Source organism: Aspergillus puulaauensis, chromosome 1 (assembly GCF_016861865.1).
Source record: "Aspergillus puulaauensis MK2 DNA, chromosome 1, nearly complete sequence".
In the NCBI taxonomy this organism is placed as follows: Eukaryota; Fungi; Ascomycota; class Eurotiomycetes; order Eurotiales; family Aspergillaceae; genus Aspergillus; species Aspergillus puulaauensis.
This window is the reverse complement of record NC_054857.1, coordinates 2319609-2334465: the sequence shown is the minus strand read 5'-3', so window position 1 is coordinate 2334465 and position 14857 is coordinate 2319609. Positions and strand designations below refer to the sequence as shown.

The following is a 14857-nucleotide window of genomic DNA, read 5'->3' as shown; positions in this document are numbered from 1 at the left end:
CCAAGCGTATAGCGTAAGGCTGTATGCGAGAGAGCGGAGACCTCAATATTCGTCCAGAATATGTGAAACGATCTGAGCCGCTCAGCGATATAAATACATAACTAGTATAGACATGTGATGCTTAGATGGAGAATAAACCGCGCTCGAGCATCGGACCTATATCTAGTTCAGGAGAGATCTGATCTAGTTATATGTACTGTACATGACGGATCGACGCAGGAGCTACTAGTCGAGTCGAGTCAAGTCGAAGACGATCTGGTCAGTCTAGAATGGACAATCATGTTTTAAAATTAAAACCATAGGATAAAGTTGCCATACTATCAACGGAGGTCTCACCATACTACATAGATTGCACTAAGATCGACTGGCATGAACCGTATCGACGCCCGTAGGGTTGAGTCTGAGCTGTCTGACTCTGTGACAAAAGGTCGAGCTCGGGGTCTCACACCCCAACCCGTGGCGCGGGCTCTGTATTGACATGCAAGTTCGTAGGCCGGGGGGGGGGCAGTCGTCGCCCTACGGTCCACGCACTTAAAACAAGCCTAGAGTCAAACAGGGACTGGGGACGAACCTGCGACACTAGGTCCGCGCCGCACGGGAAAGGGAGCTTTGGAAATCCGGGAAACCTTGGAAATCACGGACGATTGATTACGATGTCTATACGATGTCTATATGCCTCCACATAGTCTATCGGTACCACCAGTAAACTGCTTTAACCATCACGCCACCACCTTCCCAGAGATCCTCCAGTCCCGGCCATGTCGACTACCTCTTCGAAGCTGATCTCCACGCGGAACATGCGACCGTCTGCGGTGCCACTACCTCCACCAACAGGACTGATGAGTCCCCAGCTCACGAGCCGTTCCCAGGCTTCGCGGGCCACGTCGCGGCCCCAGACACGGCCGGGCGTCACAGACGCTCCGGACACAGAGGCCGACGTTTTGGCCGACGTGAGGAGTCGGACGTACTCCGCATATGCGGCGGGGAAGGATAGGGCTAGTGGGGCAAGGTCTTGGGCCTGGGTGGGTTCGAGACCCGGGTCGTATAGTGCTGTTAGACGGGTCGCCGCTAAAAGGAGGGAGAGGGGAAGGGACGAGGGGCTTGAGGACGCGGTCATGGATGCCGAGAAGGGAAGCGGTGCGGGATCGGGGCAGGAGAGAGGGTTGTCTGAGAGTGTGCCGGGGGTGGGGACTTGGACAGATGGGGTGGTAGAGCTGTGATGGAGTTCCGTGATGGCAATCAGTGCGCTTGTGAAGAATTCCTTGACCGACTTCGTTTGGTGATATATCCGGCGTAAGTGCGTTTGGAATGACGGATCGGCCCACAGTCCCTATCAATCGCGTTAGCTATTAGTCTTATATTGAAACACCCCTGCCGTATTTTACCTGCAGATACGCCCTCCACCCTTCCAGAGCTGCCCTCCAGCTGTCCGACTTGGCGATTGATAGGTCCTCCTCCCCGAAGCCTTCTGGCGGCTCCACGTATTTGTCCTCGAGATCCAGCCCGGCACGGCAGGCCTCGGAAAATACCTCGAACGTCCTCGGCAGCGGAACATAAACAGATCTGTGACTGAACCGACTTTTGACTCGCTTCTCTAGCATCTCCGTCACGTCCACTTTCGTGGTAACACCGAGCACTGCCAATGGAGCCTTCCGGGCCTGCGCGATATCAAACAGATTATACAGTAGCGTCTGACGAGGGTGTGTGACGAACAGGTCGAATTCATCAAGGACGATGACAATTGACTTCGCCGTCGTTGTCCCATCCTGGTTGCCCGAAGAGCCTTGCAGCTCTTCCGGGTGTGAGAGTAGCGCAAGAAGCGTAGCCATGGTGTCTGCGTAACTGGTCACCTTCCCTGCCTCATCTTCTGTATTAGTCTCACGACCGAGCTGCCGCCATATCTCACGTAGTGCCAGCCGGTCATCCGTATGTAAGAAGCCATTGAGCCGGACGACATGAAAACCATTCTTGTGCTCTTTAGCCAGAGACGAGACGATGGTTTCTATGATGGCTGTCTTCCCTGATCCGCGCGATCCAAGAACAAGCATCGAATTGCCCTCACCAACCGTCACAGTTTGCTCGAGAAGATGATGCACCTTGTGATACTCACTTTCGAGTCCTTGCAACGGGACGAGCCTTTTCCCGTTCAGTTTCTCAATTAAAATCTTTGTCAACAACTGTACTTCTCCCGCATAGCCATTGCGAACAAATTGCTGAAACTGCTCAGCATACGGAGGCAGAGGCTCCTCTGGTGGGGTTTCATCCTGCCCATTTGGCTGTTCTGGAACAAGGTCATGTTGTAGCTGCATACGGACCAGATCATCCAATCCATCCTGATAATTGTCCGGAGACGGCGACTCTCTATCCCTGCGAGCATCGTCCTTCCCAGCCCCCGCAAACCGCACAGAAGCCCTTTTCGCTTTCGTCCTCGTAGGTCTCTTCGCACGAGGCTCCGGCGACCCAGCCGCCGACTCTTCTTCATAGTTATTATCATCATCCTCGTCCGTCTCCGAGACATGCGGTGACTGTTGACGCGGGCGCACAGTTTCAGACGTTGACCGAGTCGGCGTACCCGCATCCGCAGTTGTATCCATAGCTGTATCCGCAGCTATAGACGCAGACTCAGACGTAGAAGCCGGCGCCGCCTTCGGTGTAGCTCGTGCCTTTCGAATTGACCGTGTGCGCACAGGCGGTTCATCCTCGAGCCTCTGCGGCGCTTTTCGTTGTCGCCCGCTCGACCGCAACCCCGGCCTCGAAGGGGTTGCGCTTTCTGCCTCGATTGATCCGTCCTTTTGGGGTGTTTTATTATCCTGCATCGTGGTATCTCCATCCTCATCTAGGGAGGCATCGGATACCCTCCTCCGCTTTGCGGTGCGCGGGTCTTTCATGGTTGGTCGGGGAAGCGAAGGGGAAAGGGGTTGTGAGAGTTGTGCGCGGCGTGGCCTGAAGTTGAACAATATGGCAGGATTGAAATTGGTTGGATTCGTAGTAGAGCATGTAACTAGGCTTCAATGGCGCGTGGAATAATCGAAGGCAAGTCCGTTTCGACGAGGCGCAGCGCTCGACGGCTGGCTGGACTGTAAAATGTCTGCGGGTGTTTTACAGACACAAACTCGGGACGCATATATTCTTATTGGTTAGTATACACCAAAACGGACAATGCATGATGAAAAGCACACTTATCACCGATTTTTATTCCACGTTGTGGAGAGTTGGAGTTGTTTGGGGATGTTCGGAACTTGGGTTAGATCGATCGTTGCTCAATAGTTAACTAGGCCGGGAAATTGTGTGCCTTAGGCAACACGCGTGACGCGAAGTCAGGTGGTGTTGACCACCAAGTCGTAGTCGTAAAGTCTAGAGATGGATATGTTCCCGACTTTCTACTATCAATGATACTGCGTGGCCTACTTTTGATTATGCGTAATATAAATGACTCTGAGAATGTGAGGGCAAGCCCTTCATTCATATTGGACAGCTAAGCTGACTGTAGGCTATCCCTAGCAGTGGTATTGGAAGAGATAAAAAAGTAATAAAGACAAATCATGAAGCAAAAGGCTGCGCAAAAGTGATCGCAGTGGCCATAGTTCTCCTGATCCTAAAGATGCCGTAGCCCATTAAATATTTCCGCCAAATGCGCCGAATACGCCATCCTCAAACCCATCACGAGAATAAAACACCTAAGCCCATGAAGAACGCCGGTCCATCCCAATCGTTTACAAGTCAATAAAAGAAATAGAAATAATAAGAACAAGAAGAAGAGGCAAATATGTCATCTGATGTATCAACAGCCAACCGTTTGCGCAGACGCCCAGAGGGAGAGACGACAGTGATGACTTAGGACACGGGAGGAGGGTGTGCAGTCTGCGTTGAGCCACGAACGTCTTTCATCGCCATGTCCGATGTAGTCGGGTTCCCGAACTGGGCCGTTGAGTTGATCTCCGGGTGTGTGTTGATGGCCAACCCATCCCGCTTTTCAGAAGGTTGGGCAGGTGGGGTAGGTGGCGGCATCGCAGTGGCCTGGGCCTGCGTTTTCTCAGCTGTTGGAGTCTTCAACGAACCCCTTCGACTGAGATAATCACCCAGACTCAGCTTCTTTTTCACAGGACTAGGGGCAGTCACTCCCGCTCCTGGTAGAGTGGTTGTGGTGGGATGCTGTGAGGGCGGTTCTAAGGTGGATGGTGATGATACGGCCGAAGACTTTGCGGAGTTTGGGCTGGTGGCCGACGGTAGGGAAGGGGCGGTGGCTGGAGGAAGAGGAACGTGGAGGTCCACGTGGGGACTTGTAGCTTTGCGCTCAGGTATGCGAGCGATATGTGCTGCGCTCGAGGGCCAGGGTGACGGTAAAGGCAATGGCTCCCCTTGCCCTCGCCCATGGGACGGCGAGGTATCCACAGATGTTTGCGACCTTGCCGAGGATGCCCCCGTGGGCGACTCAAGGTCTCGCATTTCCACATCTTCTTTTTCTCCTGAGACACTGGGTGTGGTGGCAGCGGGGGTGGCGACTGGTGGAGGGTTTGATAACCCCTCATGCGCAGTTTTGACTGACTGAGGGGAGACAGGCTGTTGCTGGCCGGTATTTTCGAGTCGAATCCGGTCACTATGACAACGTTTAAGCAGGCGTTGGGTGAGGGGAATGAAGCTCGGCCGCCTGGAGGAAGGAGGTGAGGGTATCAAGCCATTAGCGGTGTCTAGCTCCGCCTGAACAGCTGAGTCGACGTATTGAAACTGGATGGGCGGATAGCGCATTGAAGGCGTACCGGAGCCATAAGGTTTCCGCGGAGATCCGTGGCCGCCAGCAGACAATGGGGGTGAATGTGATAGGCGTTCAAAGGCGCCCGCCCCGGGTGTTTGAGTCGACTGACCACTAACACGCTTCCTCCGTTTGTAGGATGTCTGTTGGTCCTGTTCCAATTGCTGGAACTTCTTTTCTGCTGCCGCGATCTTGCGCCTTTCGCGAGCAGATAACTCAGAATCCCCGAAGGCCAGGCTTTCAATGGGCGTCTGTATAGTAGGCGTCAGATCACGGCTATGAGTCTGTCCACGGGTGGAGCCCGATGCAGAACGGCTGTCAGCGTGATCATCTTCCTCGGGGTTCTTGATGGCTTCGCTTCCAGCACGACTGTTGTTGGTCGGCGGTGATACGTTAGATTTGCTTTTTGTTTTCCTCCGCTTCGCATGTGCTTGTTTGACGCTTCCATCCACGAGTTTCGGATGCCGTCGACGATCGAGATTTGAAAGTAAGCAGTTATGTGGAGGAATACATGCACAGCCACCAAAATTAGCCAGCACGTTGCTTATACAAATAGCAGCCATTTCCTGCACACTATCACCAGGCTCTTGCTTGATGAGGTCATTGGTAGGTCCAAACAACTGTGCATCTAGATACCATGTTGCGGTGATTTCTGAATCGGGCGCAATGTCCTCCTTGGCGACAAAGCAGAAATGGTACTCCACGTCATTCGTAATATAGGTCTTCATTGTCACATTCGGTCGGCAGGATCGTCGCGCGTAACGGAGAATACTGCCCTCTTGTCGACTATCAATGTAGATTGGAAGCTGGGGATGGAAGAAAACAAACGGCTCAGGATGCCGTAATTCCTGCCACCGATTACTGGGATCAAGGGAATAGTCACGCAGTAGACCAATCTTCCCTGTAATCTCGCCAACGATCTCATCTTTATTAACACCGTTCTGGGTTTTGAGAAGCTTCCAAGTGGGATGTTTGCCATCAATTTCAGTATTAGAATCCGTTATTGATTCAAGTGATAGTGACGGCCAATCGGATCGGTCCAAGGCCGCACCAGACCGGGTGAAGATCTCTTCTGAAGCGCGACCATTCGCGGCCTGCGCAAGAGATACTGGATCTTTCAACCACGAGGCCAGATCTGCTGCAAGTGTCAAGTTGACAAAGAGATTGCCATCAATGTCAGCATGACCATGATCCTGGTCATAAAGCTGGAGGAACTCATTAGAATATAAGGGAATTGAGGGACCTGATGATTTGGTTGGGCTCATGGAGGCTGCGGCGCGCTTGCGCGCATCAGAGTTGAGAACCGGAATTCCGGACAGCGAGCTGACCGAGTGCGACGCGCGATGACCGGTCTTGGTCTTTTTGGACGGCGGTTGATCGCGGCTGGTCGACTCTGACCGCTGATGAAAACCATTTACCTGGTCCCCATGTTCCCTTACCTTCTTCTTGTGGCTCTTCGCCCCGGATCGTTTAACTTTTCGGTCACCGCCATCGCTCTGTTCTCTGAGGCGTCTTTGTCGCTCCGTGGCGCGCCGCCCATCGAGATGACGGGGCTCACAGTCAACACAGTTATGCACTTCTGGGACAGTTCGACCGTGGTAATAGCACTCGATGTGCTGCCATGTTTCGCAACCCTCGCAGAACACCGTGTTCCCATCGTCATCTTGGAACGCACATATACATTTGATGGTATACGGCTCCTCCTCGTCAGGCGGTGCCGAATCCGAGACAGCGCCGTTGACGATGGGTGAGTTCAGAGGGGCGGTGACCGGGAAAGGCTCCGTGGTTGGATGCGTGATGGCGACTGGGGAGGTCTCTGTCATAATCCGACAGAATACCCCCTGAAACAACTAATGCGAAGCGCGCTGGTGTCTGTACTTGCAAATAAGCGGCGTCTGGGGATCGATTATATCCCTGACCACATATCACAAGTACCAGTGAAAAGTCTGCACCCGATGTAGTGCCTTTTTTCAAAGGAATGAAATATGCGATCCAGTGATTAAGCGACCTAGGACAGGCTATCACGACCTAGTATCCTTCGAGAATTGATGCGATGACAACTGGATGGACCGCTAATCCAGAACAGGATTTAGAGGGTACAGCGCCTCGTTCAACAATATCAGAATCCAACGCCGTTCCGATTATAATAAAATCGAGTCGAGTGGTATACCGGTTCGAGTAAATCGCGAATTTAATAGGGGCGTCGTCCGCCGTGGCGTCTGCGACCGTGGGAAAAGAGGAACGTGTCAAGGGTCGAGAACCGAGAAATGCGAGTAGGCGAGCGAGGCATGAATCGCATGGAGGAGAGCGAAGAAAGAAGGCGGCAGCAACGATGAGAAGTCGACGAAGAAGACAAAAGAATAGATGATATGGTGAATAAGAAAGGATGGTTGAGATAGGAGAAGAGAAGGGAGGTCAAGGGCGAGGGTGGATGGGATGGGAATGTGGGAGGGACAGACGAAACGATGGAGTGAGGGACTCGGGGGGAGTATCTGAGGTGGAGCTATGCGAGACAAGCGAGGAAAGGTAATCGGTCGAGTCAAGACGCAAAGGAAGCAAGAGATTGAAGAAGAGGAGGCAAGAGACTGAAGGAAGAGGAGGGAGAGTGAGAAGGCAGAGAGGACAGAGGCTAAAGCCACGGATGGGCCATTCAAGCGGCGCGTCCAAGACCCAAGGTGAAAAAGGAAAAGCGCGGAATAATTTTTCCCACCCGATCGTGATTCTGGGGGAGGTGCTGTGGCCGATCAGGAGCTTTCACGAGACTGCGCCGCTTATTAACTCTGTACCAAGCTATAGTCGCAGGCTGGATGACAGTTATGGTGGATAATAACACGGAAAGAACGGGAAAAGTAAAATCATGATGGGAGGGATGGCAGACACGGAACGCAGCAACGAGGAGGGGGTGTCGAGGCGAGCGAGAATCCTGTTGGAGGAACAAATGCGAGTTCGAAGCTGGCTGTGGTGCCTTGTTTTCTAGGCCACAAGGCCACGACTGCTGTTTGCGGGCGGCAATGTCAGTGCCTGAGGCATGAAGTGAGCTAGTCCAAAGGCGGCATAACGTAGTGCCAACCCCTGTTTGGGTATAGCGCAGAAAGCAACCGGAGGGAAGCGATCGGGAGCCTAATCCACGGGAATGGCAGGCCGATCATGATCAGAAGAGATGGGACGGGCATGTTAGTACTAAGAGTGAACGAAGATAAAAGCTCTCCTATTGTTTTGTCAGTAAGGGGATGAAGGGATGATATCTCGACAGCAACCCGCGCGTGTCTTCGGCTGCCTTGGAAAGCGAGAATCGCCCCTCAGGTATAGCGAAACCATCCACTGGATGCTCCGAAAATGGAGAACGACAGGGAGGCTGGGATGTGAGATGTGAACACATTTCAGGATAGTTGCAAGTAAGCATGACAATCAAAAGAAGCGGATGAAATCGCGCAAAAAAACATTCCAGTGCGTGATGATGATAGATCCTGAACCAGGATGCGAGTGGAAGAAGGCATCGGGCAAGTAGTAGGTAGATGCCAGCAGCCCGTCAGGTATATTGGGCTTCGTAATCATAATACCTTGATAGGCCTAACAGTGCGTGTGAAACAGAATCAGAGTACCAGGAACATTGTCCCGGAGAGTAAACACGTCCGAGAAGGAATAGGCATCTTCAGAAGACCACGAGTTGATGGAGAGCTGGTGCTGATGATAAGTGTAAGTAAGTTGGGTAGTTTACGGTGGAAGGGAGAAAATATAAGAGGAACAGGAAAAGTGAAAAGGGTGCAAGCAAAGGCATGATGGGCGACCTAAGTCGGCGGTAATAAGCAAGTCATCTGAGCCGAGACAGGATTGGGGAAGTAACATGATCTCGTTCGTGAGCGGTGCGCAAGAAGCGAGAAACACAGAGGGGCTCGAGCAAGTGGCAACTGGCAACTTGCGGGTGGTTGGTTATTATGGCTAAGTCGAGCTCGATAAAAGAACCAGAGGATGAGAGGCAGAGGAAGGCTGAGTTGATAGCACCACATGCGGGTAGGCGAAGAATGTGGACTGAGCGGGACACCCGAACCCTGATATCGGTGCATCCAATCTTTTTAGCTTTGGGGTGTTTTTGGCGAGGATTTATCCTCCTTTTAGGGGTTGAGAGTTCCGTGCGTGGCGAATTTAACAGGGCGGGGGGAGAAACTAGCGGAGGATGCAGTGCGTTCCTGACAGGGTATGGGCTCGCTGGCATCTGCCTTAGGCAACCCCATACATCCATCCGTCTGTGCCCCCGATCTTCCTACCTAGCTACAAATAATAATGCATCTACGTTGTTTTTAATCCACTACACTCCAGAAGACCAACAAAATAAAGTTGAAAAAAAAAAGCCATAAAGTAGGAAGCAATATATTTGTTTACCGCCATGCCCTTGAATCCGTTGGTGAATAACAATGAGTGTTGGAGAATACAAAAGCCCGAACAAACGGTACTCAAACAACAATCAATGAAGTTATACGCTAAGGTCGACTTGCTGGAAGAATAATCCCAGGTAATGCAGGCTAACCTCAAGGCATTGCACGGTGTGATGTAGGTGTAGGTGCAGTTGTTTCTTCATCCTCGCGCCCCCTTGTCCGCATTTCGATGGCTGCGCCTCTAGATTGGTCCCCGTCTAATCCACCTCGAACTTCGACTGCAGGTGTATCTAACTGGGCAGACTTCTTTCGGATTGCAGTTACGAGCCGATGCCCACCATACATGAGGCCAAACAGGCCGACGGCAATAAAGCCAGGGATCGCATTCCGAGGATTGAACTGGCTGCGGGAGGCAACAGTAATTTGCCCGAGATTGAGCAGAATCAGTATAACGCTAGTAACCAAACCAAACCATGCTCCAAAGGGCTGGACGAAAGATTGATGCAAAGGCAGGATTGCCGCTTTGTGGATCACTCGTTGGAATTGGATATAAGAGATGCACGAACATATCCAGGAAAGATAAGCCGAAGTAGTGATGAAAAACATAAGGTAGTTGTACACGGCCGAACTCGAAGTGACCATGCACAAATACGCCAGCCATGTGAACCCCGTCGTGATGCCCACCGACATGTAAGGGACATTCCATCGATTGCGAAACATAAATATTGCTGGAGCATGGCCGGTCTCTGCCATCGAAGACAGCATGCGCGAAGATAGATGAAGAAAAGAGCGTCCGGACGCCACGGATGATAGGAAAATCAAGCCTGTCGCAACCGCTGGTAGCAGATGAATTCCCGAGTCATTGACGCCGACGACGTAAGGAGAGAGTCCAGCACCAGTACCGCTATTTGTGAGCGACTTATTATCATGAGAACTCATCACAGTAGTGGCCAACGCACCCACTATGTAGAGTGCGAACATAACAAGATTGCTGTTTCTGGTGGATCTGAAGATGCTATTTCCAGGTTCTGAATCGCGTTGTTCGGCTCCTTGCACGGTCAGCTCCGGGATGAAGGCGAAAGCTATCGTACTGCAGAGGATACAATATAGCAGACCAAGGAAGCGCCCCAGGTCGCCTCTAAGCTGGAATTCATTAAAGGGGCCGGGTTGGTTCCAATATTCAAATCCTCCCACTTTGGCATCGGGCTGACTGGCGCGAATTGCGAGGTAAAACGAGACAATGATGAGTCCGATCGTCGTTACGAATTTTATACCTGTAAAGAAAGCTTGCGATCTTCTAAAGATTTTGTCGGGCAGCATATTGAAGAAGAATATCACAGCGATGACAGCACCCATGCGTAACGCAAGACTGGAGCTAGGTTCCCACAGTGCAAGGTTGACCATCGCCGTGGTGACTTCAAAGGGAACTAACATCGCGAGGGCGATCCATCGAAGATAGGATATCGAGAATCCTATGGGGGTCGAAGTATAATGATAGGTGTGTGTGATCATTGCCCCATTGCGAGTGAGGGAGTGGGTTGAGATCTCGGCGATTGCAGTTGTCACACAATATACCAATGCCGATATGAATACATAAGAGAAGACGAGCGATGCAGGACCGCCAACCGCAAGTGCTTGGCCTGTCCCAACGAACACACCTGTCCCAAGTGTAGGTCCCACCGTCATGGTTTCCAATAAAAATAATGATGAAGAATAGGCTGATAGGTCATGGACACATAAAGAGAGCTAGTGAGGAGCAAGTAGGGGTTCCACGATAAAGGGAGATGTAGAGGAGGTGTTTAGGATTGGGTTAAAAGCACCTCCTGGACCCGCGGCCTCAGCCTGCATGGTCCTTGCCTTTCGGGGCGTTCGTTTCCATCGGGTGCAGGAGCTGAGGGAGGATCTTGCAGTGATTGGTGATACTGCTCGTCGAAGATAGGAAGGAACGATGGCTTGGGACTCAAACAATAAGTATGCGAGAACGAGGTAAGTCAAGCTATACGGGAGACAGAAAGGCGTAAATACCAAATAAAAGCCGGATATAATGGGTATCACTGTCTATAAAACACAAAAAAATTGAAAGGTAGGAAAGCCCGCAGGTTAGGGACTTGGCCCCGTTAGACATTATAGTCGCCAATTGCCCAGATCTGATCTCCTGTAAGCTCACCAAGGATAGCGCCCGGAGCTCTGGTGCATGAGCTGAGGCAGAGGTGGGAAAGAGTTCATTTGTTTTCCTGGTCAGCCATTTCTGTCTCTGCATACTCGAGCCATTCCCCAGATAAAGCTTTCTTCCAGAACCTAACAACACCATCGTCCCCTGAAGAAATCAGGCAATCACCTACGTGATGGTTAGAATGATCGCAACGATAAATATGGAAGTATGGATAAAGTGGATGAGCTAACCAGCGTAGGAAAATCCGACCTGCCATACGTCGAGATGCTTGCTGTCGATGCATGCGACTTCCTTGAAAGAATGTTTGAATGGGGAGTCACCAGTTGCGGGTCTGTTGTTTATGGACATAGGCGCACGACTTGCAAGAGCAGAGCCTATTCCTGACTGTGCTGTTGTACGGGAAGACTGAGATGCCGTTAAAGACTGTGTATGATGTCGGTCGGAGTCCCGGGAAGTGCTAGAGGAAAGAGAGGTATAGACTTCGAAAACTCGGACAAAGCCGTCCTTGCACCCGCTAGCAATGAGATCATAACCCCGGACAGAGCCATTGGCCCAGGATATGTCTCTAACCAAGCCCCCATGCCCTGTTAATTCTATTGCATGGTAGAAACGACGGTTTGCATCAGTGCGGAAGATTTTCACGCTGTCCATAGCTGCAACAACAAGGGACAGGCTCTTGCGGTCCCAGGAGGGCAGAATGGAGTGAGTGATGTCTGTAGGGTCGTGGTGAAACTGCACTTTGAAGCTCGTCTCCTCTCCCCTTTGGGGTGGGCTGCAAACCCGGAATTCATCGACGGGTTGCCAGTCCGCAAGCGAGTCTGGACTGACAGGCTCCATGACCCTCAAGAAGCCATCACGCGTTATTACAGCAAGCCAAGTTTCCAAGTCAATGTTGCGGAAGTCAACCGAGACATATGGATGTCGTTGTGGCGCCATCAGACGGAAGATAGACCTGAAACGCCGACCAGAATTTGGAGGCTGAGTGACATCTTCCTGCCATATTTTTAATTTCATGTCCTCACCCACACTGCCAATATGCTGGCCAGTGAAAGGCCCATTCCATGTTGCCTACAGAGGTCAGAAAGTTGAACCTGACAAGGGGATAGCCAGCGCAGGCACTGCTTACATCACGAATCTCCGCATCATGTGCTCGCCAGGTGTCAGTCAACTGCCATTCACCGTCCTTCTGGTCCCAGACCTGCATGCGGTGGTCTGATGAAGCTGTAACTATGCGATTGCCATAGAAGTTGAACTTGGTCACGGTCACCAAATCGCGGTGACCAGAATCAAAATCGGAAAACCCGGCAGACATCTCTGGCCAACTCAGAATGCGAATCGGATGATCTGGACCCTGCAAGACATACAACCTGGACGCGTACTACGAAGTCGTGGCAGACCGAATCTGGATTGGATGTCCGCGTGGATTATGTGAGCGAGTTCGTGGCACGGCTGACCGCCCCACAGGCTGCTGAGTGTTCGCCCGGCAGAATGAGAGGCCCCGACGTATATTTCGCGTATTTTTCGTATACTCTTTTCCCGTTGTTGATTTGTCTTGAGGCCAGATTGCAGCGACGAAATCTCAACCACGCTCCCTGAAATTGCGAGGGAACCGAAGTTGGGATGCTGGATTCAATTAATATGCAAAAATGACTCTCGCAACACCAAACTCGCTTTCCCACCGGGAGACCTGGAGTCTCTTGGTCCTGGCCGGTGCCTGCCTTGGCGTTCTGGTCAAGACCTTCGAGGGAGAGGGTGCGCCATTGGTCCCGGCTGTCGCTTTCAGTGGGATAGCATTTTCTGTGACTTTCAGTATGATAAGATGGCTCGGACCTGTCTTTATTCGAGCAGGCTTGAGTGGGAAGGATATGGCCAAACCAACTCGGCCAGTCATGTATGTTTTCCCTGCCATTGGCGCTGTCGCATTCAGGCATTCGTAGCGCTGCGCGGGCTTATACTGATTTGACCCGATGTAGACCGGAAACCATGGGCGCTGTTTGTGCGGTTGTTTACCTTTTGGTTCTCATCTTCTTTATCCCCTTTGCCTTTTATAAGGACATCGTCGCGGCTACATCGGGTGGCGGCAATCGCGACATTGTACTTGAGGTTCATCATGTAGAGACAGGCCGGACACTGCACAGATTCCCTCATGATCGGGTTCGTATCCTTGGAAGCTTATTTGCTTGGCGTTGGTCCAGTACTGGCATGATTTGCTGACGAAGAACCCATTAGCTTGCTTCATATCTTTCTGGCGTCCTATCGCTCCAATGTATTGTTATTCTTGGACTTGGCGATGATCTTCTCGACATTCGATGGAGACACAAAGTCCTCATTCCGGCTTTTGGTGCCATTCCAATGCTTATGGTCTACTTTGTAGACTTTGGTGTCACCCATGTTGTTGTCCCAGTGCCTCTGCAGCCGTATCTTGGGCCGTTTCTCGATCTTGGTTTCTTGTACTACGTTTACATGGGTGCAGTTGCGATCTTCTGCCCAAATTCGATCAATATGCTGGCGGGAATCAACGGCATTGAGGTAGCCCAGTCGCTTGTGATTGCGCTCCTACTGATGCTTAACGACGTGTTGTACCTGATTACGCCGTTCCGACACCCTGCTACCGACTCTCACCTTTTCTCCCTCTACTTTTTAATTCCGTTTGTTGGAGTTTCGTTGGCACTTCTCTGTCACAATTGGTATCCTTCAAAAGTATTCGTGGGAGACACATACTGTTACTTTGCAGGGATGGTCTTTGTTGTCGTCGGGATATTAGGTCATTTCAGCAAAACTTTGCTGCTCTTATTCGTCCCACAGATTTTCAACTTCGTTTACTCGTGCCCACAGGTATTCCACCTGATTCCCTGCCCTCGGCATAGACTCCCGAGGTTCTCTGCAAAGAGTGGGCTTCTGGACGCCTCAGTGACTGAATGGGAGGTACCCCCTTCAAAGTTGATTGGAACTGCTCTAGAACTGTTGCACCGACTTCGCCTAGCACGAATAAAGAAGAACGATAGCGGTCAGATAATCGAATCGAGCAATCTGACCATCCTAAACCTGTGGCTGATATGGATGGGGCCCATGACGGAAGACCGACTAGCATTAAGCATGGTATTGGTTCAGATAGTATGTGGACTTTTCGGTCTGTTCGTGCGTCATTGCCTCGCCTTGTTGGTGTTTCCATCGGATAACAGGACATTCGGCTTTATTTTATAGATTGCGAAAGAGCTCCGCATGTTTTACATAGTGCCATCAGTATTCTACGAGCACTGATAATTATAGACCAGCAATGACATTCTATCATCAACATTTTCCACCATGATCTTCAATAGGCTATACGTGGCAGGCTAAGCTGCGGCTGCTTAACGCCGACTGCTGACTCGGGATCGGGATCTTCGCAGCCGCGACTCCACCACTAAGTCCGTCGCCCGCGGAAGATTACTGGCTTATCGTCAGCACCCAATCCTGAGCAATTGTATTCCCGACACCCATGGGCCGTGGAGAATAAGTAACTCTGAGTCTGGTGGCACAACCTGCTTGGTAATAATCATGGGAATCACAGCGATGACCGGA

At 51.4% G+C, this 14857-nt stretch overlaps 5 protein-coding genes across 5 annotated transcripts; 1 reads left to right on the top strand and 4 right to left on the bottom strand.

Moving 5' to 3' along the window:
- Positions 1-712: 712 nt before the first annotated feature.
- APUU_10907S (origin recognition complex subunit 4) lies at positions 713-2888 on the bottom strand (the record flags this gene model as incomplete). The annotated part of the gene is made up of 2 exons (XM_041706007.1): positions 713-1330; positions 1386-2888. The coding sequence occupies 2 exons, from the start codon at positions 2886-2888 to the stop codon at positions 713-715; spliced, it is 2121 nt and encodes a 706-aa protein (XP_041550273.1).
- A 946-nt stretch (positions 2889-3834) lies between these two features.
- Positions 3835-6573, bottom strand: APUU_10906S (putative PHD finger and SET domain protein; the record flags this gene model as incomplete). Its single annotated transcript, XM_041705996.1, has 1 exon — positions 3835-6573. One exon carries the CDS (start codon positions 6571-6573, stop codon positions 3835-3837), a length of 2739 nt encoding a protein of 912 aa, XP_041550272.1.
- A 2703-nt stretch (positions 6574-9276) lies between these two features.
- On the bottom strand, positions 9277-10809 carry APUU_10905S (putative proline permease; the record flags this gene model as incomplete). Its single annotated transcript, XM_041705985.1, has 1 exon — positions 9277-10809. One exon carries the CDS (start codon positions 10807-10809, stop codon positions 9277-9279), a length of 1533 nt encoding a protein of 510 aa, XP_041550271.1.
- A 536-nt stretch (positions 10810-11345) lies between these two features.
- Positions 11346-12608, bottom strand: SEH1 (putative nuclear pore protein (SEH1); the record flags this gene model as incomplete). Its single annotated transcript, XM_041705974.1, has 3 exons — positions 11346-11461; positions 11527-12364; positions 12423-12608. 3 exons carry the CDS (start codon positions 12606-12608, stop codon positions 11346-11348), a joined length of 1140 nt encoding a protein of 379 aa, XP_041550270.1.
- Positions 12609-12942: 334 nt separating this feature from the next.
- Positions 12943-14500, top strand: ALG7 (UDP-N-acetylglucosamine--dolichyl-phosphate N-acetylglucosaminephosphotransferase; the record flags this gene model as incomplete). The annotated part of the gene is made up of 3 exons (XM_041705963.1): positions 12943-13187; positions 13270-13450; positions 13526-14500. The coding sequence occupies 3 exons, from the start codon at positions 12943-12945 to the stop codon at positions 14498-14500; spliced, it is 1401 nt and encodes a 466-aa protein (XP_041550269.1).
- Positions 14501-14857: the final 357 nt, after the last annotated feature.